The following is a 20,281-nucleotide window of genomic DNA, read 5'->3' as shown; positions in this document are numbered from 1 at the left end:
CCAAGCTGGATCCCAGGGGTGCTCCTCAACCAGGGGCGTTACCAAAGAGGAATGAGCAGCTATTCTGTCATGCCCTTGATGGTGCAGAGCCCACGAGCTCCTCCTAGTTTCCCCCACTGTTGAATGATTTGTTGCAGTGAGCCATGCTGCTCAGGGCATTTCTCTCACCCATTTTAGCAATTTTGAAAGCAGTTTGGGCTAAGCCTAAACCTGTAAATCTCCTTCACTGCTAAAACTTGTATTGAAAGCCACTTCAAGGACTGCTTTGTTCCTGGTCCTGCTCTTTAATGAAGTATTGGAATCTGTTAGTAAATAAACTGAGTCAACTGTCAACATTGTTGATGCAGCAGGGAGGTAGGATAGTTGAAGTAAATTTTAAATAGCAATTAAAATATCTGACTTCATAGCAAGCAAATAAATATTCCACTCTTATTTTCCTAAAGAAAGTTTGATATTTTTGTTGGTAGATACTGAAGTATCAGGATTTGTAGTGAAGTATAGCCTTTTATTTAGTATAGCTTTCTGCCAACACAGGTTTAGCCTAGTTGTGTACTTAGGATGCTAAAGATCTATTATTGAAGATGTGCTGTTGGCTTCTAATTCTTGTGATGTTGGGAAATGGGGTATAATACTTTTTGCACAGTGGGTAGATACTTTTTTCCTTCTTTCCAGATAATTTTACATGAAAATTGAAACTTGATAGAACTAGCCTTAGTTTCCATGTAGTAGCCAAGATACTTAATTTTGGAATTAACAGATTCTGGTAACTTGTACTTTTGACCTGAGGTGTCAGACAAAGGAAGCATTTTCTGCAGCTCTTGAGCAGGAACTGGTTGGTGTAATCATCCTCTTTCTTCGGTGTTTTTAAACGGTTTTTTGACTTTCACATGAAATGTTAATTAAAAAAGGCTGGACAAGGAGAGCAAGGTCTCTTTGGCTAATTTCCAGCTGATTTGTTAGCATCCAGTTTATTTAATATTTTCAGGAACTAATCTGAAAATAGTATTGAGGGAGTAATTCTGTCCTGATGGAGTAGCCCTCCCTGTCAGAAGCTGGTTTATCACTCCAGCATGTTCTGGCTGCTGGAGCTCAGCCAGAGGCTTGCACTGTGCCAGACTTCCAGGCTGTGAGCAGACATGTACTGCTTGATATGTTACCTTTAAAAAGGACTTTGACTACAGTAATCCTGATCTGAATTGAGCTTTTATACTTCACAATAAATTGGTTTGTTTTTTTAGAATTGCAGTAGTATTAATGTTATAACCACTTTTGAAACATGCATGTTGCTGGATAAAGGGCTGGAGGAGCTGCAGAGTGCTGGGGCTGGGGGCACGTCCCTCCCCAGTCTGGTACTCACCTGGGACCTTTTGGGTGGGACTCTGCTCGAGCTTCTGTTTGTCGCTTGTCTTACAGGAATGATGTCAGAAGAGACAGAGATGAGAAAAGAGGCAACTGGCACAGGTGTGTTGAAAGCAGTGAGTAAAAGCAGTGCCCTGGAGGAAACTTCACCACCTGTTACTCCCCCGACATCCCCAACTTCTGGAACTGCCTGGGGTGGTCAGTTTGCACCTACCATAGTCAAGGATGTGAACCCAGAAGTGCTCAGGAGTGGAGTTGCCTACCTGCCTGGTGAGTGGCTGAGCCAGAATGTGTCTTGGAGATGTGGTTTGTAGGAGGGAGATGAGTCTCCTTTTGCAGCGCTGGAGAGTGGTACCAGTTCTATTTCTTTCACCCCAAACCTCTCAGAAGGTCAGTTTCTTGAATCCTCTGAAGTTTCTGAATGGGCAGGACAGGAAGTAGAACTTCCCTCCCATTAATGTTAATTTGCTCTCAGGAGTCTCAAAATGTTAACCAAGTGTGTGTGAGTCAGAAATGCCAAATCTGTGGGCTCATACCAGGAGTTCAAAAAGAGCAGAGTGAGGGTGCAGCTAATGATGGGCTGGTGGGCCTGACATCAGACCTGGTCAGAAGAATAGGAACTTGATTCACTTGGTAGATAATTAAAGGATAGGAATGTAGAAAATGCTCTTTGACAGGACTCTTGAAAACAAGTTTTATTCTTGGTAATTAGAAGTAATTAGAATAGATTTTTAGAAAACATTTGATTTCATGACACATAGCTTTGAAAAGACTATCCCAGTGAAGTGGATGAGCAATGTGTAGGGTGAACGATAGTGTTGCTAAATAGAAAATGACAAAACTAGCTATCAAGGGAGAACTTCCCAGAATTATTCTGCTAGAATTGGGCTGTAGGTCAAATGTTATTAAGTGTTTGCATCTGATAGAGCAGTGAATATCAAACAGCTGCAGATAAAATTTCTGCATGGGACAAATACTGGCAGAGGGGTGAACAAAGCTGAGGCTGTTGGTCAGAGTAGCCAGGATTGCTTGGTGTACAGGGCCCACACAAGACGTCTTTGTGTTTAACCAAACATGAAGTAAAGCAGAGGAAGTAAGATCTACCTCTCTAGTGAGAAGCAGCATTTGGCAGCTCTGTGTGAGGAGCCCCTGTGGGCTTGTCCTTTCAGAGCCAACAAGAGGGTTGTTTGGTGTGGGGCAGGAGGAGCTGCATTTGAGCAGCTCAGGGGCCACGTACGAGTTGAAAATTGGGCAGAGAGCCCAGCCTCAGAGGGGAGGTCAGGCAGACTTGTGGAGTGTGGAGGAGTTGGGAAGGAGAGCAGAAAGGCAGCACAGGCATCTCCCAGGTGGTGTTGGGTCTGCAAGTCCCTTTTGGACCTCAGATGTGTAAAGGGGAGGAGATGACTAGACAGATTAAGGAAAACTGATTTTTTTACCTCTGTATACTTGTTGGTGATGCCTCTGAAATAGTTTGGGCTGTGTTGTAAAGGAAATGGTAAATATTAGAGGTGGTGCAGAGAAGGGTGACAGCCCTTTCTTGTAACTAAACTGGATGTCTTACAGACTGGGAGGTTGTTTATCTCATAGGATGATTGAGAAAGAGGTGAAATCACCTTTGTGCCAAGAAGGAAGAAAGGAGTTAAAACTTTTCCAGTTTCTGGAAGAAGATGAAATGGAAAACCAAGGGCAGGTTAGAATTATGGTACATTCATACATATAACTTTGCATTAGGAGATGAATTGTTACAACAAATTCCAAAGAAGGCTTTTAATCTGGTCAGCCGATCAGTTTGGACATTTTTATGCTGTATATAACAGCCCAAAAAGTTACAGGGTTAGAGAGGGTCTTCCAGAGAAGCTCTCAGTCCTTGCTGTTGCAGGAGCCTGACCATATTACCTAATGCTCCCTTTGTCACAGATTCCTATCATTATGTACCACTGTTAAATGAGACAAAAGCCTTTGAATATGTGATGAAGGGATATCAAATGCCTGCAAGAAGCAAGGATTGGCTTTGACACTGCTTCTGAGGGAGGAGTTATGTATCCTGTAAAAGCACTGTCAGATTTGATTGACTTCTCTGCCTCTTTGGTGTTTCAGTGGGCAATCCTCACACCAGTCTGGTGAGGGAATGTACTCACCACTCAGTTAAATGCTTTATGTTGGTCAGTGGTAATGATACAGTAATTACATTAGAAAGAATAACTTTTATAATGAATGGTGAATAAGAGCTAATAATAAACTAGTCCCTGATGAAGTTAGCCGAAACTTTCAGGGTAGTTTTAGTTCTGGATTCTGCTCTGGGTTGTGCCACTGTTGGAAGACCTAGCCCTGGTGGCTGTGGTTGCTTTTTTGACCTGGTCAGGCAATTTCCAGACTACTAGATGAAAGTTCAAGGTTTAATCAAGTTCTGGTGATGCCCAGCCTGCCTGATGGACGGAAGATGTTGCTTCAGAATTAGAAAGCTTTTACTGAGCCTGGTTATTGAGCCATTTTTTTCAGTAATTGAGGGCTTTGCTTTTTTATTTTGTGATGGTCCCCTTATCTTATGAAGCAAATTATATTAATAAGATCTTTCTAATTTCTTTCCATCTCTTTGATTATGCAGCATCCAGGTTACAGTATTTCAGAAGTAATAAAAGTCCTCCTTAATCACACTGATGATAAAAGATTTTTGTTAGCAGGAGAAAGCCTGTGTCACAGTTTTAGTCCCTGGGAGGGAGAAAGCCCTGCTTCAGAATGGTGTCCATCTGTGTCTGTGGCCCGTACTTGAGTCATGTCCTAGTGACAGATTGAACATCACACTGGGGCAGCTTTCCATGCTTGAGGCTGTCCATCTGTGTCTGTTTTACTTGTCAGCTGCATGGTTGTCCCTGGGATGGGGGAGAGAGGTGGTCCAGGACAGTACCTCCTGTGGTAGCAACAGACTTAAGGAGAGAAACAGATTTCTCTAAGCCTTTGGTTTTGTCTTGTGCTTGGGATTTCTGCCCCCCTATTCTTCTTATACAGTTTGTATGACAGGAAATGGCTCCCGTTCTTGTGAGTTACTTTTCACACAAAAGTTCCTTCTTGTTCCCCAAATCACCTACCTTCCCAGGCTCACTGCAGGTACTGCCTGATTTTGAGTCTCAGAGGCAGTTCTGGCTTTCCAAAGTGGTGTGTCCACCTGCTCTTTATCCTCCTTTTGCATCTGGAGAGGAGACTGGACATAATTCCGAAACTGGCACTATTAGGTCCTCCTTTTCCTGTGATAATTGGTGGCAGAGGAGCATTGTCCTTCCTGGCTAACTGAAGCAGAGGGATTTCTCCTCCTTCAGTGTATCACAGCTCAGCTGGGTTGCCTGTACTGTGCTGTATGTATTCCCTGGGCACTGAGCGAGCCCTGCACCTAATGAAAGCCTGGCACTGCCTCTGCCCTTGTCAGAGCTATAGGCAGGCAGGAGGGTGCTCCTCTCTGCAGCCTCTGAGGAGGAACTCTGGTCTCCTGCTCCAGGGTTTTGCTTCCAGGACCTGACTGGTTACGTTCTGGGCTCAGCCTGCAGCATGTGTCCAGTCTTGTTACATAGTGCATGTTCTGCAGACCTGTCTGTGTTCTCTCATCTGACAGCAATGTGAAGTTGAGATTCTGTATCTTGAATTTATGAGATTTCTGCTTTTCTCAAGATCATTGTTAAGCAGTTTCAGCCATATTTATGAAGAAATAAATAAGGGCAGCATTTGGGTACTTTGGAAGTGTGTTTAGAGCGTCCTACCATCTGCAACATACACTATACTGAGTTCTGTGGAGGATTTTCAGGAAGGTGGTGGGTCTTAGTGGGAGGATATGAAGCATACAAATCTGGAACCAGGCTCTGTTGAATTACTTGTGTGATTTCTATCCCCCCTCTCTTTTTACAGGTACAAGAGACAAATCAGGACGTGCAGTGGCCATAATAACGACAAGGAACACAGCCTGGTTAAACCCTCACTGCAATACCACTGAGCTTGTGCGCCTTCTTCTGTACTTGCATAGCATCCCAAGGTTTGTGATGCTCTTGGACTTTCAGGGAGATGGAAATTGAGGCAGGAATGGAAGGAGATTGACTTTATTGGCCTAGGAACTTGGTCCAGGCCATCCTGGAATTACACAGGTGGGAATTTCCTGCTAGGATGAACAGGCTTGTGTTCAGCAAGCACTTTACCTCTTCTGTATATGCCATGTGCACATGGTGTGATATAATTGGATATGTAATGAATGTGTTCGTGCATTGCCATGAATCCAAGCCATTCTTGTTATCCTTCATCAGTTCAGAAAATGGGATTTGGGAGCTATCATGGGACAGTCATGCAGCAGCTCGGTGATAATGTTGTGACATGATATTTTAGTGACAGGCCTCCAAACTAGAGGGAGAGAGGATCTGCAAGGGTTGAGAGTCTGCCTTGATGTCTGGCTGAAAATTGGTTTTGGAGCCTGCAGGCTGGAGTTTGCTGCAGCTTCTCTTCCTTTCATTATGATATACTCTTCTTCTCCAGCTCATCACTCTGTTTCACTTTTAGATGATTAAATAAGAGGTAACACTCACTCTTGACAGTGATTTTTTTTTTTTTTTTTTGAGGCCTTTAACCACTTAAGAAAGGGAGCATTCTTAACCCGTGAGAAACTCATGCTTGGATCTTAGGCTTTTCCCTTCAAATCTGATTCTGGGTGAGAGAGGCATTGGGTCTGCTCCAGACTGGTTGCTCTTCTGAAGTAGTGAGGCTGAAACCAAGTTTGTCTCTGAACACAATTAGGAAGGATTAGTTTTCCTGTGTGTGTTATCCAGTGGGCATCAGCACACTTGCCATCAGTGGCACATGTTCTAGGAATAGGAGAAATGGGAAATTGGGTGGAAGTCATAGAATCAAATGGCAAAAGTAAAATCTGAGCAATTAGTTGATGATTTCTGTGTATATGTTTTGTTTAGGAAAAGGTGGCTAGTTAGTTCCTGTTATTACAAAGCCATAATGTACTGTTTTTTTTCCACCCTGCCATGACTACAGGTTCTGTTCCCATAGTCTTGTTAATTTTCATTGGTGACAAAGGTGACCTTTTTATCTTTGTCCTTGCAGACCAGAGTGTCAGGCTTTGGGTCTCACTGTTCTTGTGGATGCTCGTCGCTGTTCACCCGTTCCTGCTCTCTTCAAGGCGTTCAGCACATTGCAGGTGAGCCTGGAGCTTGGCAGAGGAACACTGGCTGGCTTGCTATCATGGTTGGACATGTTTGCATCTCCATCTGCTGCTTCTGTCTCCATCTGCCACCTGGCTTTCAGTTGGCTTTGGGAGGTGGAGATATGCACCCAGCCCTGCTTTAGGAGGATGACCTGGACTTGCCAGACTGCAGACAAAGCAAAAAACCTAAGCAAGTCTGAGTTAGGGGAGAACACCCCTCCCCACCCCTCCAAATTTGCTTTCATCTCAGTGCTGAGAACAGCTCATACCCAAGTCTCAATGTTGTCATGAATTATCCTGCTTGAAGGTATTGTCCCCTGCACTGAGGGGCTGTGTGAAATGTGCAGGGATTTTTGCCTGCCACAGAGAAGGGAGGAAGAGAGGCCTCTGTGTGCTGTCCAGGGAAGGGAAGGACACTGCTTGCCATGCCAGGTGGAAAAACACATGCAGCTGTTGATATGGCTGTCAGTGAACGATTGGAATCGGATGTGCTGTAACTCTATATTGCTTCAGGTCAAAGGCTTTCATATCAGTCACTTGGGAAGCCAGTGGGTTGTATTGCCCCCCTTCCCAGATAAAACTATCAGCTGCTGTTAGAAAGCCAGGGAGATGCTTGGTTGTAGTGATGACTAATCTTGTTTAAGCAGGTGTTCATTTTAAATCAGAGCTTAGGTCTCTTAGGACTCAAACTCTGCAAACTGGTACGGGGCAATGTTTTAATGAAGCTGATGTCTGTGGTTTATGTGCTTCAGTGCCACATCTGAGAGTTGAGTCTGACTCAGAGGTCTGTCCTCCTGCTTCCTAGGCTGGGTGGAGCTGTGAGCTCTATCAGCGTGCTTATTCTCTGTGGTGAAAGAGTAATCTGGTGCCCTACTCAGTTCTGCAGAGGTAACAAGCAAACACATTCTCTTTTATGCTATGCCCACATGTCAGTGGGCTTGCTGAAGCTTTTAAGCATTTCACTGTCCATGTAAGTTGCATGGCAGTCCTAGCTGCTGATTTGGAAATCAGCAACATGTTCTTGTTCTGGCTGTCTCAATTCTTGTACAAGCATGGTAATAATGCCATTTTAACCTTAAGTTTTCCCCCTGAAATGAGGGAGGAGGGAAGCTTTTTGCTGTGCAGTGATGGCTGTTTGGCTTTGAGCGCCTTGTTATCAGGGTGGTGCTACAGTTTTTTAACAGAGTTGAATGTGCTGCCAGACAGATTACTGGATCTGAGTGTGTGCTCCAGGTAACAGTGACTGACAGAAGCTGATTACTCCGCTTATGGTTTTCTGATCCTTACACTGACTCTTCTGAAGACTCTGGAAAGGAGACCTGTTCAGGTAGCTCCTTACCTTGTAATGGCACAGGAGTAATCCCGGGCTCCTCTGAGCCTTTTGGAGATCCTCAGCATTTACTCTCTGATCCTGTAGCAATGTTCTCCTCTGCTCTGGGACAAGGATAGAGTAATACAGAAAATTGAGTGTAACTACAGTAAGGCAGTCTAAGTGTTCCAGAGTGCAGCAGGATTAGCTTGGCCAGTGACTGTCCTGAAGTGCCTGACTGTATGTTATGCCTCTGAGCTTACAGAGCAGATCACTTTCTTGGGGTCCTTTCTGAAATCCCTTATGTATCTCAGTGTCTCATCTCTGGCAGACTATCTCTAGAGCTCATTTCTCTGCTGTCCTGTGCTCTCCTTACGCAGGATTTTACTTACATAGTTTCTGGGAAGCATATATGATCATGTGCCAGAATCTGTTAAACATTGAGGTCCAACATTGCATATTCAATTCTGAGGGGCTGTTTTCCTCTTGACCCAGCAATGGGAAGCACTGCTTCACAGTGGGGAAGCACAGGTCAGATGCCCTAATGCAGAGTCCCTTCCTGCTGGGATCTACTAAGCCTAGAGAGACTTCTGGGGAGCAAAGATTCCTGTGTCAAGATATGTCACCTTTAGGTAATCTTTCTTCCACTTCTCCATCTTTACAGAATGAATGCATGATTGGAATTAAGTGCTAGTAGACAACTTTGGGTTGGTTTTCGCTATAGCACTGGGAGTCTGTCTGTTGCTCTGTCCAGAACCACCTGGTAAACTGGTGGGGAGCTTGTCTTCTCTGCCTTCAGGGTAGGGTCAGTTTTATTCTGCAATAATTTTTTTCCCCTTCTTTTTAAAATATTGGGTGGCTGGAAAGTCTTTCTATCCCAGACAGCAGCCAGAGCAGAGGGAGTGGGGCAGTATAAAAAGCTGCTGCAGAGTTATCTCAGGAAGAAGCAGGAGGAACTCTGGCAGCTATGTGCGGAGGTGAAGGGAAGTGCACAGTGTGTGCATGTTGCAGGAATAGATCAGGCTTGTTCCTGTGGGAATCTGTGTAATGATGCTTTGGAGCAAGGGATAAATGCTGTAATGTTTGGTTACAAGTTGTCACCAGTAAGCTCTGTGCTGGGGTGCAGGGGCAGCTCTTAAGGGAATTTTGCTACTCATAAGTGCTAGGCTGATCCCTTGTTCAGTGAGCAGGTGGAGCATGGGCAGTGGAATGTGTACCCTGCCTTCAGTGAGCAGGTATCTGTGGGATTTTCCTCTGCCTGAGTCTTAATAGAGTGAGATTGTTTTGAATTTGCCGTATTGGTGTGAAGGCTTCATCTGTAATCAGCTGTGTTTGTGTGTTGGATTGGGAAGAGTCAATTTAGTATTTGAAAGCAGAGAAGTTCTGTGCAAACCTTTCAAGAGGTGTATTTGCATTCTCACTTAGTGCAGAAGTACAGAGGACATTGGTCTCACGTTAAACACCAGGGAACCCCTGCTACTCCATTAGAGTGGTCACTTTGAGACTGACTGAGGTACCTGGGGACTCTCCCCTCTGCACAAACATTCCTGGCAGCCTGTGATTCTGAGTGTGCCAGTGTTGTTAAGTCTGGCCATGGGTTTCCATTTGGGGCAGGAAGCCAGAAAACTGGAACTTCAGTCTGAGAAACATTGAAAAAAATATCTAATTCTCTTAATAATAATGAAAGGATCTATATTTATCCTGGTGCATTCTGAGCTCCTCTTGATGTCCCTCTATGTTGTCCACATGGTACCTGTTTTGGGAGGTGAGGAGTTCACTTACATGTGTGGAACTCTCAATTCTTTGTTTCTGTGTACTTTGTATTGTTAAAGGTGGTAAGAGATTGTGCTTAAAGCTGCAGGAAAGCTTCCTCGAGTGGCATCCTGCTGTTCCCAGCTCTGCTTGTCTTCTGAGATGCTCCTGATAAACTGTTTCAGTCTTTGGATTGCTCCATCAGTGCTGGATGAGACTGACTTCTCTTCAGCTGTTTAAATTAAAAATGTGGTAAAAAGTATTTGATTTCTTTGGAAATACAATTTCGTCTTGAGTTGGAAAACTTTGAACTTTTCCCTTGACAGCTTTATTTGTGAATGTTTTTTTCAGTTTCTATTTTCAGGAGTAGCAAACAAATGAGTGTTTTAGCTGTTGTGGTAACCTCTTGTTACACCATCACTACCTTTATCCCGCACTCAGATTGCACATCTCTTGACTGTTGGTGCAGAAGAGGGATTGCGTAAGAAAAAATTTGTTCAGTACCATCATCAGTCTTGAATCTGTGTCCAGTCTTCATCCTTCAGTACTTTCTAGCAGATAAATTCAGAGCTGGTGATAACAGCTGTAGTATTTCCCTATCCTCTCTTCAGTATTTACCTTATGCAGCCTAATTGTGCAATAAATCCTTTTTGGCCTTTTGATCAGTGTTCAAATAACAGTGAAAGTGTGAATAATTCACTTCGGAGAAATTTGAGACAATTTAGGAACCTCTCATGATTTTGGAAGGTATTTCAGTTGGGATTTTTTTGCTGCCTGTTTAGAGGGATCATGGTTTAGGACTGGATGAGAGAAAGCTCTTTTTCCTCTGTTCTGGAATCTCTGTTGCTGCTTTCACTTGCAGAATCAGGGCTCCTTGTGTTGGCATTGTTTCTGAATTGCAGAACTGGGCCCAATGTCATGTTAGGTCATTCAGTCTCTGTTGGTCCACTTCTCTCTGTATTCTGGCTCTGCTGCTCCTGGAAGATATTTAACCCTACTCACTGCTGGAGCTGTTCATTTGAACAAGTTTCCTTTGTTGTTGTGGCCTGCTGTGTGGCAGGTTCCTTGCAGCTTTGAGCAACACCAGAAAGGACTTGTTGCTTGAAATTCCTGAGATCTTTTCAGAGGTAAAGACCCTGTAGGAGACATTGAAATGGGATGGCTCTTGTTTAATCCTGTGGCACAACAGCTTAAATGGCTCTTCTCCTTGCTTTCCTGGTCCTGGCATCACATATGTAGGGAGCCCTGTCTCCATGGTCTAGATCTTTCTGCCATGTTTCCCTCTTCTTGCTGTTGCTCTCTCTGCCTGTTTCTCACTTCTCAGTAGAATGCTTCTATAATTGGAGAGCTGCTCCTGAATCACTGAGTTTGAACTACAGCTGCCAAACATCCCTTCTATTTGGAATGTCAGTTTAACAGTAGAAACAGGATGCAAGTACTTGACTGTAAATTGGCAGTAAGTAGAGACAAGACGATGTTTTTGGCACTAGGTTGGGGGTGGAGGGGGGAAAGCCACTTCCTTGGTTAGGTGAAGTGACCAGGAAAGTTATCAGGAAAAAACTTGGACACAAAACATGGTTTTTTGTTTTGTTTTGTTTTGTTTTTAGTTCTGTTTCCTTTTTTTCCCCTGACTCACTTCCCTGTGCAGAAGGCAGAGCTTCTTTAGTACTGCCAACACCTGACCTTTTCCACTGCTTCCTTAAATATTGCAGGACTAGTTGATCTGAAGCAACCTACTTAAAGACATCACCTTGGTACTCTGTAGACTGGCCTTCCTTAACTTCTGGGGCCTGCCTTCCAGGCTTTGTACATGCCTTTGAAGAATAAATTGCAAACTTGTATATGAACCTGGTGTGGTACATTCTCTTTAGTATCCGAAGCAGATCAGTAATGGATATGTGCTCTGTTCTGTTGTAGGACATGAATCCTCACTGTATTCATGGAGTACTGCTTCTAGTTGAAAGAGACCTGACTTTTCGGATGGAGAAGCCACCAGCAGGACAGGTAATGGAACCATTTATCTGGGGTTTGCTGGGCCACCCTTGATATCCTTTATTTAACTCTCCAGACAGCAAATTCCCTGTCAGTGATGTATGTTTATTCTCACATGAAATTTCTATAGGTGTCCTCTGTGTTTTGTGGTCATGATCTCTGTGTGTATGGTGTTTATTGGGTTGTAGTGTTTATGTGAGCTGAACAAATCCCTGTCATGGTCTGTTTCCATGTCCATCAGTGACATTTGTGCCACAATTATGTCAGTCTGCTGGGTCTCAGAACACAGGGGTTTGTTGGGAGCATGGATAATTGTACGAAGGAGCCCTGCACAATTAACTAGAGATGCTTTTCATGTTCTCCCGTTAACAAGGGGGAAATGCATGGTCAGGAAGAGATCACATTATGCTAAATCCTGAACTCCACCTTTGAGGGTGCTTGTTGCTTTCCTGGATTTTGCATCTCTTGCGTTTCCTCTCCTCATACCTGCTGCTGCCAGTGGCTGAGAGACTTCTGCAAGAACGGGAAGATGCAATGGGAACTTGTGTGAGGTTCCCTTGGTAGCTGAAATGTCTGGAAAGAGCAACAGGAGGGAAAGTTACCACAACATCACTGAACTCACCACTGGAAGTAAAACTGTCTTAGTATTCTGTAGCTGTAGAAGAAAAGTAGGCTCCCAGCCACTCTGTGGTGAGTGAACAGAGGATCAGACTTCATCTTAGTCCTCTCTCTGTGCTCCAAGACTGTCGCAAGCTACAAGAATGGACTGAAGTTCTGTGCCTGCTGAAACTCTGTAGGCTTCAGAGTAGGCCAGGAGCTCCTGTGGATGAAGATGTTGCGATAGGCATCAAGTTTGCTATGTGTGTGGTGTCCCAAAAGACTAGAGAATAACAAATGCTAATAATCCATTTCCTTATTGCACCCATGTGGAAGAATTTGGAGTCAGAATGGGGGCTGCAAGCATGCAGGGAGAGCTACAGAAGATAAATACATTAAACAAACACAAAGAGTGTAGGAGGGTGCAGAGGAAAGGCTAATAAACACATTGGCATGCAGGAGGAATTGGAAGCATTATCACAATTTTGTAAGGAGGTAGAAACTTCACATTGTGTGGGGGGGGGAATTAAATGCTGTACCTGAATTTGTGTCTGGGCTGGCTTCCATGTACCTGCAGGAGCACTTGTTGCTCTGGTGAGTGTAGAAATGCTCTGAGGTTCTACAGATTTGCAGAAGGCAAGCTACCTGTGTCAGGATCCAAGAAATTCTTGGAGCAAATAGCTGCTGTGATGAATGGAGAGTTAAGGGCAGGGCAGAAGCTGCTCTGTTAGACTCTTTTTCCAGGAGGTGAGATGGGGAAGCTGGGGGCTGGATTTAACCTCCCAGATTCTCCAAACAGATGCAAATCGCAGCACAAATGTGGGAACAGAGGGAGTTGCTCTGCTTACACCAGGAGGTGCTGGCTCTGGAGAAGGCTGGCTGCTGCCAGACTTCCATCACAGATGTTCTGCCTGGTGAAACAGCGTGTTGTGGCCTGCATTCCTTCAGGGTTCGCCCACTGAGCTGTTCAACAAGCTGTTCTAACATTGAATTTTTTTTTTCCTCTTCATATTGTAGTGATATTGCAGCTACACACTACATGCTGTGCTTCTGTGCAAGATAGATAAAGAAATGATGGAATCTGCCTTTTGTTAACCTTCCCCTCCTCCTCCAATACTCATACCCTAATACAAGTGTGCTTTTTTATTTTCCTTTCTGTTCCTGTGCAGTTTGAACTTCTCACCTCCATGAAATCCCTCCATAAGCACATAGACAGCTCACAGCTGCCTCTAGAACTGGATGGGACCTTCCCATACTGCCACCAGGACTGGCTGAACTTCCGCAGGGTGAGTAGGATGTCTTGAGTGCTTTGGTGTCTGAGAGAAGCAGTGGCATGGTAACAGATGGGAACAAGAGGAACCTGTCAACAGCTGAACCTACAAGCATTAAAGGACAATGTTCCTGTAAAGCTGTGAATGCAAATGAATCTCTGGTATCAAAAACATGCAAATACTGTCTTCATAAGATAGGTACACACTGTGGTCTCTTGGCATGACTGCAGGAACTACAATTTTAGTTTTTTACTCATCTGCTTGAACTGCAATAATTCTTTCTATTCTTTCTTGCCCTCAAAATATGGTCAAATCTGAAATGGAATCCTGTTTTGTTGTGATACACAGTGGCTCTTGAGTTAGACAGGAGGATAGACATCTGAAACTAATCTCAGGAGAAGGTGTTGGTATCATGTTGCCATTGGACTAACAATGAAGAACTATAGTGCAATAACGAGTTAAATCTTTTTGGTTTTGGTGCAAGTTCCCAAGATCAAGCTGTTATCTTCTTGGTAATATTTGCACTTCTTGCATGAATGAGACTTGGAAGTTCTGGATAATCAGTTTAGAATTCTTCTCCTAGGAATATGTTTTACTTGCAAGCAGCAGGGTATGTGCAGACTGCCAGAAACCTGCAGAGGTAGCATCCATGGTACCAATACCCAGCTCTGTGTGCACTTGTGCTGTGGAGGGAGTCTTGAGTGCTGTCAACCATGTGCTTGCTGAATCTTTAAAAGCTCTATTGAGTTACTTGTCACACCAAAACTAGACAGGATTAAATCTCTGTAAATCTGCACACACGCTGGCTGTCTTCACATTGACTTTGCTCACCCTGGTGGTTGACAGAATTGTCACCACAGCTTCCAGAGGATCCAGTGGTCTTTTGACTCTGACCTTGCTACTCAGAGTGCTGTGTGGCACAGTGCAACTACTGAAGCAGATTAAGATGTCACTGATAACACCACTGGTGCTGGTGGCAGGCTTCAGAAGATAGGCTTGGCGTGTGCCAAATGTTAACTTATTTTTTCCAACTTACTTTGGAATCCTTTTTTTTATTACTTTCGTCTAAAAGTACTTGTATGAACCTGTGCTGATGCAGTAGAGAGGCCTAATCTTGGTGCCTAGGATTGACTTTGAGAAGTTGAAGTTTATTTGACAATAATGAAGGAAAGTTTGCAAGAAGTTATGGATTAGTTTAATGGACAGAGTTGAGAATACCTTGAGAGCTGAGGTGCTCTGTGTGTGCAGAAGGGTGATTCTTGAAGGAATGACCATAATATTAGGCTACTTCTTGTCTTAGCATGTAAAACATTACCGAAGGCAGTTAGTATGGGAATAATTCTGTGTGGAATGCCTGTTTATACTGTGTGTGATAATGACCCGTGTGCTCAGCTTCTTTAGCTCTGCAGCTAAAGTGGCAAATAGCATTTATTTCCTGTCTCAGTGATCTCACCTGCATCCTGCCTGCTAATCTCTCACTGCTGGCTGTGTTCCAGAACTCTAGGGGAGGAGGGAGTTCAATTCAGTAAAGATTCAAACAGCTGCTTTTTTGTTTTGTTTTAGACATGGTTATTTTGGAATAACTGTTTCTCCCTTATCTTAAGTGTCTAGAGGGTGACATCTGTCAGTATTCAGGCTTCATATCACTAACTTTTCTAAAAAATAGTGCTTCATGTACCCTTATGAAACATTTGGACTTTTTTGTTTGTTTGTTTTTCTCTCTGCTTCCCCCTACCCTGAAGAGCGTAAGGATTTCAAGTTTGTCCATAGGTTAAGTACTTAATTCTGGAAGCTTTCCAGTTTCCTAATTTTTAATTTACACTACTTTTGACATGAAGAGAGATGATTTAAAGTAGAAAAATTCCAAGTACTCGTTTTATGTTTTGTTTCTCTGAAATTCATGTAGTATGATTCATCTTCGTGGAAAATTACAAGAAATGCTAATGGAAGAATATGAGACATAAGTGGATTGGGTTTTTTTTCTGTAAAGCATGACCCATCCAAGCCATGAGCATGCAGGTTTTTAAGGTCTGCATAGAGGCTTTGGTCTAATGTGATGCATCTGAACCCTCTGATGGAACTCTCTTTGCTGATACAGTCTCACTGAATGTTATATTGAACCTTTGGATTAATATGTTTGATCCTCTCTTGATTTTTGTACTCCTAAGCCTCTGCAAGCTCAGAAGACCTTTTCCTTCTAGCTGTGAGATGATAATCTCTTCTTTGGTCCTTTCTTCTTGTAGAAGCTGGAATACTTGCTACAAAGATGCCATAGTGTTTGTGCCTTCCTTCAGGGAGCTATTAATAAAGTGGAATCTGCAAAATTACCGGAAAAGGCTGAGGTAAGCGTGTCCCTCACCTCAGATCAGAGATGGAACTGAGACAGAAGAGAGCATGAGGCTGGATAGCTGCAGAAAAGCTGTAGCTTTGAATTTTCAAGTTATAGTAGCAGGGTATTCCCAATACTAGTAGAACCTAATCCAAATGAAGTGATAGAGGCTTCAGTGAGTCTGGAAGCTGACTGTCTGATTCCTCAGTGTCACCAAGGAGATCTTTCCAGCTGGACTTTTTGCTGATGGGTGCTTGCTCCAGCATTGGGGTGCATTCTCAGCAGCTCCAGATCTCTGTAGCTGGTACAAACTTGGGTGTGGTAGGTACACAGCAGCTGCCTTGGGCTGTGCCACATCAGGTCAGTTTGAGGCCTGGAATAAAAATAAGTGATAGCTTAGTTCTGTGCAGCTTTGCTGCCTCCAGTACGCAAGTTTGGAAGTGGGCAAGTAGGGGAAGAGACAAGGCTATGTGATCACAAACTTTCTGTTTCTCCTCTTGGGAAGCTGATGTACCCCTGACATGGTAGGGAATTGCTACCAGCTCTGCACTGAGGGTCCCAGTACTAAATGATGGAGGATATGGAAGTGGCCTTCCTGCACACATCTACATATGCACAAACCCTTCATGTGGATCTTGTCCCAAGGCTTAGAGCCATGCAGATCCAGGCTCTCAGAACAGTAGGAGCTAGGTGCGATTGGGAAGTGAGGCTGGAAAGTTTATTTCTTCAATGCCCAGCAAATGAATGGAACAACAGTGATGGGAATTGGATCACAATTTTAGCCTGGTGAGGAAGGGTCAGGAGTATATTATTTTAGACTTACCAGGCTGAAGAGAAACAGAGGTGGAAACCAACCTCCCCTTTTCCTAGAGTGGGCCCAGGTAAGATGTGGTTTGGGTGTGTTTTGGTTTAGGTGCTGGTTTTTGCCTTTTCTCTCATTGCCTGTAGGTTGCAGTAACTGTTCACCTCACTCTTGTGATCCCTGCAGGATGCAGCTGTGCTGCTGAGGAATTCAAGGCAGCTGATGAATAGTGTTCTTGGAGATGCAAGTTTGGTCAAGGTACAGCAGGAAGGTGGAGCGCTCCTGGCCAGACTGGGGAAGGAGGAGTCTTGTGTCACCCTTACCCAAGACTACAGGTGAGCCCCCAGAGTGGGAGGAGATGGAGATGAGCAAAAATAAGGTGCTGTGAGACTCCCTGAGGTGCCCCATCATTGATGCAGGCTGGAGAACAGCTTTGTGTAGCAAGGAATTACGTTGAAAACAGCGAAGCTGAAAAATCTAATGAATTTTACTCTCATCTTGATTGCTTCTTCCCCAGTCAAAAAACTAGTCCAGGTGGATTCACTTACATGGTTCAACTTCCTTTTTCAAGTCAAATGAGGCTTATGTTCTGTAGTGGAGAGAGCGCTGGATATTTTGGGTACCTGCAAAATGCAAGCCTTAATTGATACGAGTGATGAATGTTTAGGTGCAGGCCATTATCTCTGTGATTTCCTAAGGCACTCCTTATGCAAGGGGATTTCCAAGGACCTTAGCTGGGAGGAATGCTTGCTGGCTGCAGCAGGCTCTGATCTGTTCTCACATTGGTACAGTTTGCACAAACAAATACTGACTGCCCATTTGGGGGTTGGTATGAGAATCGGGGACTGAGAGAGCCCAGCTGTTTGACATCCCCAGGGCGTTGCACAACTTGTGTTTGTGCTGTTAAAACACCTGAAGCCTATCAGCCTGAGAAGGCCCCTGTGCTATGTGCTGTGCAAACAACAAGGTAGAAAGGCAGCCTTTGCACCAGGAGCTTCCAGCCCAGTGTGAGATAAGCGCTGGCATGTGGGTGCAGATGAGGGTGCAGGGGGTGGCATGGTGGTGTGGAATAACTCTGTGCATCCACAGCTTTGCTCTGGTTCTACTCTCTGTTGCCATCACAAGCTGGGAGGTTTGAAGGGAGGGAGTGAAGAGAAGATAACGAAGTAGTTATGGAGTATCTCAACCAAACACTGTGAAAAGAACATTTCTCTTTTTAAATTCAGCAAGTGGATGACAGTGCAAGTTACTATCTGTCACTGGAGGAAGAGGATTGACACTTTAGCACAGAGAGAGGAGCATGAGGGCAGGCTGTAACTGTTTCTGTTCCCTGCTTGCTGTGACTCCTGTCAGGAGCTCTGGCAGACTATGCAGACACAGTTCTCTTGCTGATCTGGTGAAGTAATCTTGATGCAATTTTGGATTGAATTACTACAGTATAATCTTTTCATTCTCACATGATATTAGAAGCACAATAATGCGGGGTTTTGTGCTTTGTTTTGTTTAGGTTTTTTTATTATTTATTTTAAGCAACACAGCAACTTTAGAGTCCTAGGAGAATGGGGAGAATGTGCATGAGTTTTATGTTTTGTTTTGTTTTTAAGCTAAGCCTGTGTTTTTGTGCAGGGAAATGATCAACTTTGAAACCTGATCTGACAAAGCCCCTAAGGATAATTTACTGCTTTGATTGCTTTAGCAAGGGCAGAGATGGAGAATACACATAGAATTCTTTGATTGTGCGGTGCTTGAGTGCATGCTGAAGCTGTGTAGCATGTTCTCTGCTTAGTTCAGGTTACATTCATTGCCTGCCAGTGTGAAAGGAGATTGTATTCCATGGCCCAAATATACGTGGTTCTCTCCAGCTTAAGGAGTATAAATGAATATAGCAGGAGAAAGTTGTTTGTTTTTATGCTGTGGAGTAGCTGCAGAAACTAAAGTCCATGCAGTATTTTAATTTTCATCTAACTTTGGGCAGAGGACTCTAGAAGTCCACTCTTCTTTCTTCCAGGATCCCTTCAAATGAGGAAGAAAGCAGTTACTCCTCTCCTATCTGATGTGCAGATATTAAAGGTTCTAAGCTCTGCCAATACTGTAAAGGTTATGATTTTCAAAGGCTTCTTTAATAGATACGATCAAAGCAGGGTAGAGACAAAATATTGCAGTTGGCCAACTAAGCTAGCATGGAGTGGCTATTGATGTATGTAGGTCCAATATTTGATTTCTAACTGGTGTTGTGTGAAAAGGGAACAGGACTGCCTTTGTGTATGCACTCAGCAGGGCTTGTGGTGTTGCTGCTTGAAACTTTGAATTGTAAAATCTTGATCAATGCTTAACAGCCTAGTTCCACACCCATTCTCCCAATACTTGAAATAAATTATTTGCAAAAGCAAGTCAAACAGCTTTACTCTTCTAAGCCACCTTTTGGCTCTTTTGTCTATCACGTGTCCCATTGTTGGGATGTTGTCCCACGTTTTCTATTGTCTCGTGTGGTGCAAAAGGCTGATAGAACAGTCATGACTGCCAGGACTTCTTAGTCATAAGTTGAGGCCAGTTGTGAACAGGTGACAGTCTGAATGTGCAAAAATTACATATAAATAGAGAAGACAATTTAAAGAGCAGATTTTTGAACTTTTGGCTCCCCTTAATTAAAATATGCCAATGTCAAGTGGACAACTAAAGGTAAAATTGAGTTTTTTTGTTTGTTTTTTTTTTTAAAGAATAAAGATGACAAGCCTATTTGCACCTTCACTTTGGGGTTAACCAAGGAAGGGATTGACTTGCTTTTTTTTTCAGGCAAAACATTTTTATAGCTGTCACAGATGTCTTCCTTGCTATTTTATGGTTTCATGTGGAAAAAGAACACCAGGAGCTGGTAAGAATTGAGATGGATGAACCCTTCTGAAAATGTCTGACCGCAGGTTGGAGATAATAAGTTAAAACAGGCAAGGAAGCAGGCATGTACTCAGTGCAGTCAGATGTTATCTGCCAAATACCTTTTAAGAGCACATGTCAAACAAGAATTGCTTTAGTCTTTCTTTAGTAATTAAACTCTTCTTGTGGGATTGGATGTGGAACCTTCTCTGCTCGCTCTGCCCTCCTAGAGAGCAGAGATGCCCTTTGGAGCACACAGAGCAGTGGGATCTCATTGCTGCTCAGGTCTTACCTGGGATTTGTGAAGCTTTGCTAAGCCAGTGCCACAGGTTCTTTCCTGCAGAAGTCGAACTCATTCCATCAAAGATGTGGGCATGCAGAAGGAGTATGTTGTGCTCCATCTATTTGTTTCTCTAACAGATGATTTAAGAGCTTCCAGGAGTCTCTCCTGGATGGTCCCATCTTGAGATGCTGTAGTGCCACAGCAGTGGTTTTGACCAGTAACTGCTCACATTGTGAGCTGACCAGGAGTCCTCATACTCCTTTCTCCACCAAGTACCACTGTAAAAGGTAACCTTGCCCATCCAGCTGCTTATCCACAAAAGGAAAGAGACTTTTCCAAGTAGTCTGTCTGGAACTCTGCCTTTTCCCTGCTTAGGAGGGAGGAGCTCAGTCACCAGAATACACATCCTGCAGGCAGCTCATTGCCTTGGCTTAGAGGCTGTGGTGTGCTCAGCTGGTTCCTCTGAGATCTCCCACCTCCAGCCAGACCAGGCTGAATGTGGCCTGGACTTGGTGTGGGTGTGGCACTGAT

At 43.8% G+C, this 20,281-nt stretch overlaps 1 protein-coding gene across 4 annotated transcripts in view; it reads left to right on the top strand.

Annotated features, from left to right (window-relative positions):
• The window catches only part of PLEKHG4 (pleckstrin homology and RhoGEF domain containing G4), an 85,572-nt gene that overhangs the window by 26,065 nt on the left and 39,226 nt on the right, over positions 1-20,281 (top strand). For all 4 annotated transcript variants that reach the window (XM_056500670.1, XM_056500668.1, XM_056500669.1 and 1 more), the window contains exons 4-10: positions 1,414-1,629; positions 5,254-5,377; positions 6,445-6,538; positions 11,523-11,609; positions 13,364-13,480; positions 15,709-15,807; positions 16,783-16,931. In XM_056500670.1, coding sequence (XP_056356645.1) covers positions 1,414-1,629; positions 5,254-5,377; positions 6,445-6,538; positions 11,523-11,609; positions 13,364-13,480; positions 15,709-15,807; positions 16,783-16,931 — 886 coding nt within the window. The remainder of the gene's footprint in view (positions 1-1,413; positions 1,630-5,253; positions 5,378-6,444; positions 6,539-11,522; positions 11,610-13,363; positions 13,481-15,708; positions 15,808-16,782; positions 16,932-20,281) is intronic.

This window comes from Oenanthe melanoleuca, chromosome 11 (assembly GCF_029582105.1).
Source record: "Oenanthe melanoleuca isolate GR-GAL-2019-014 chromosome 11, OMel1.0, whole genome shotgun sequence".
NCBI classification, from domain to species: domain Eukaryota; kingdom Metazoa; phylum Chordata; class Aves; order Passeriformes; family Muscicapidae; genus Oenanthe; species Oenanthe melanoleuca.
The sequence above is the reverse complement of the archived record's forward strand: the minus strand, read 5'-3'. Positions and strand labels throughout refer to the sequence as shown.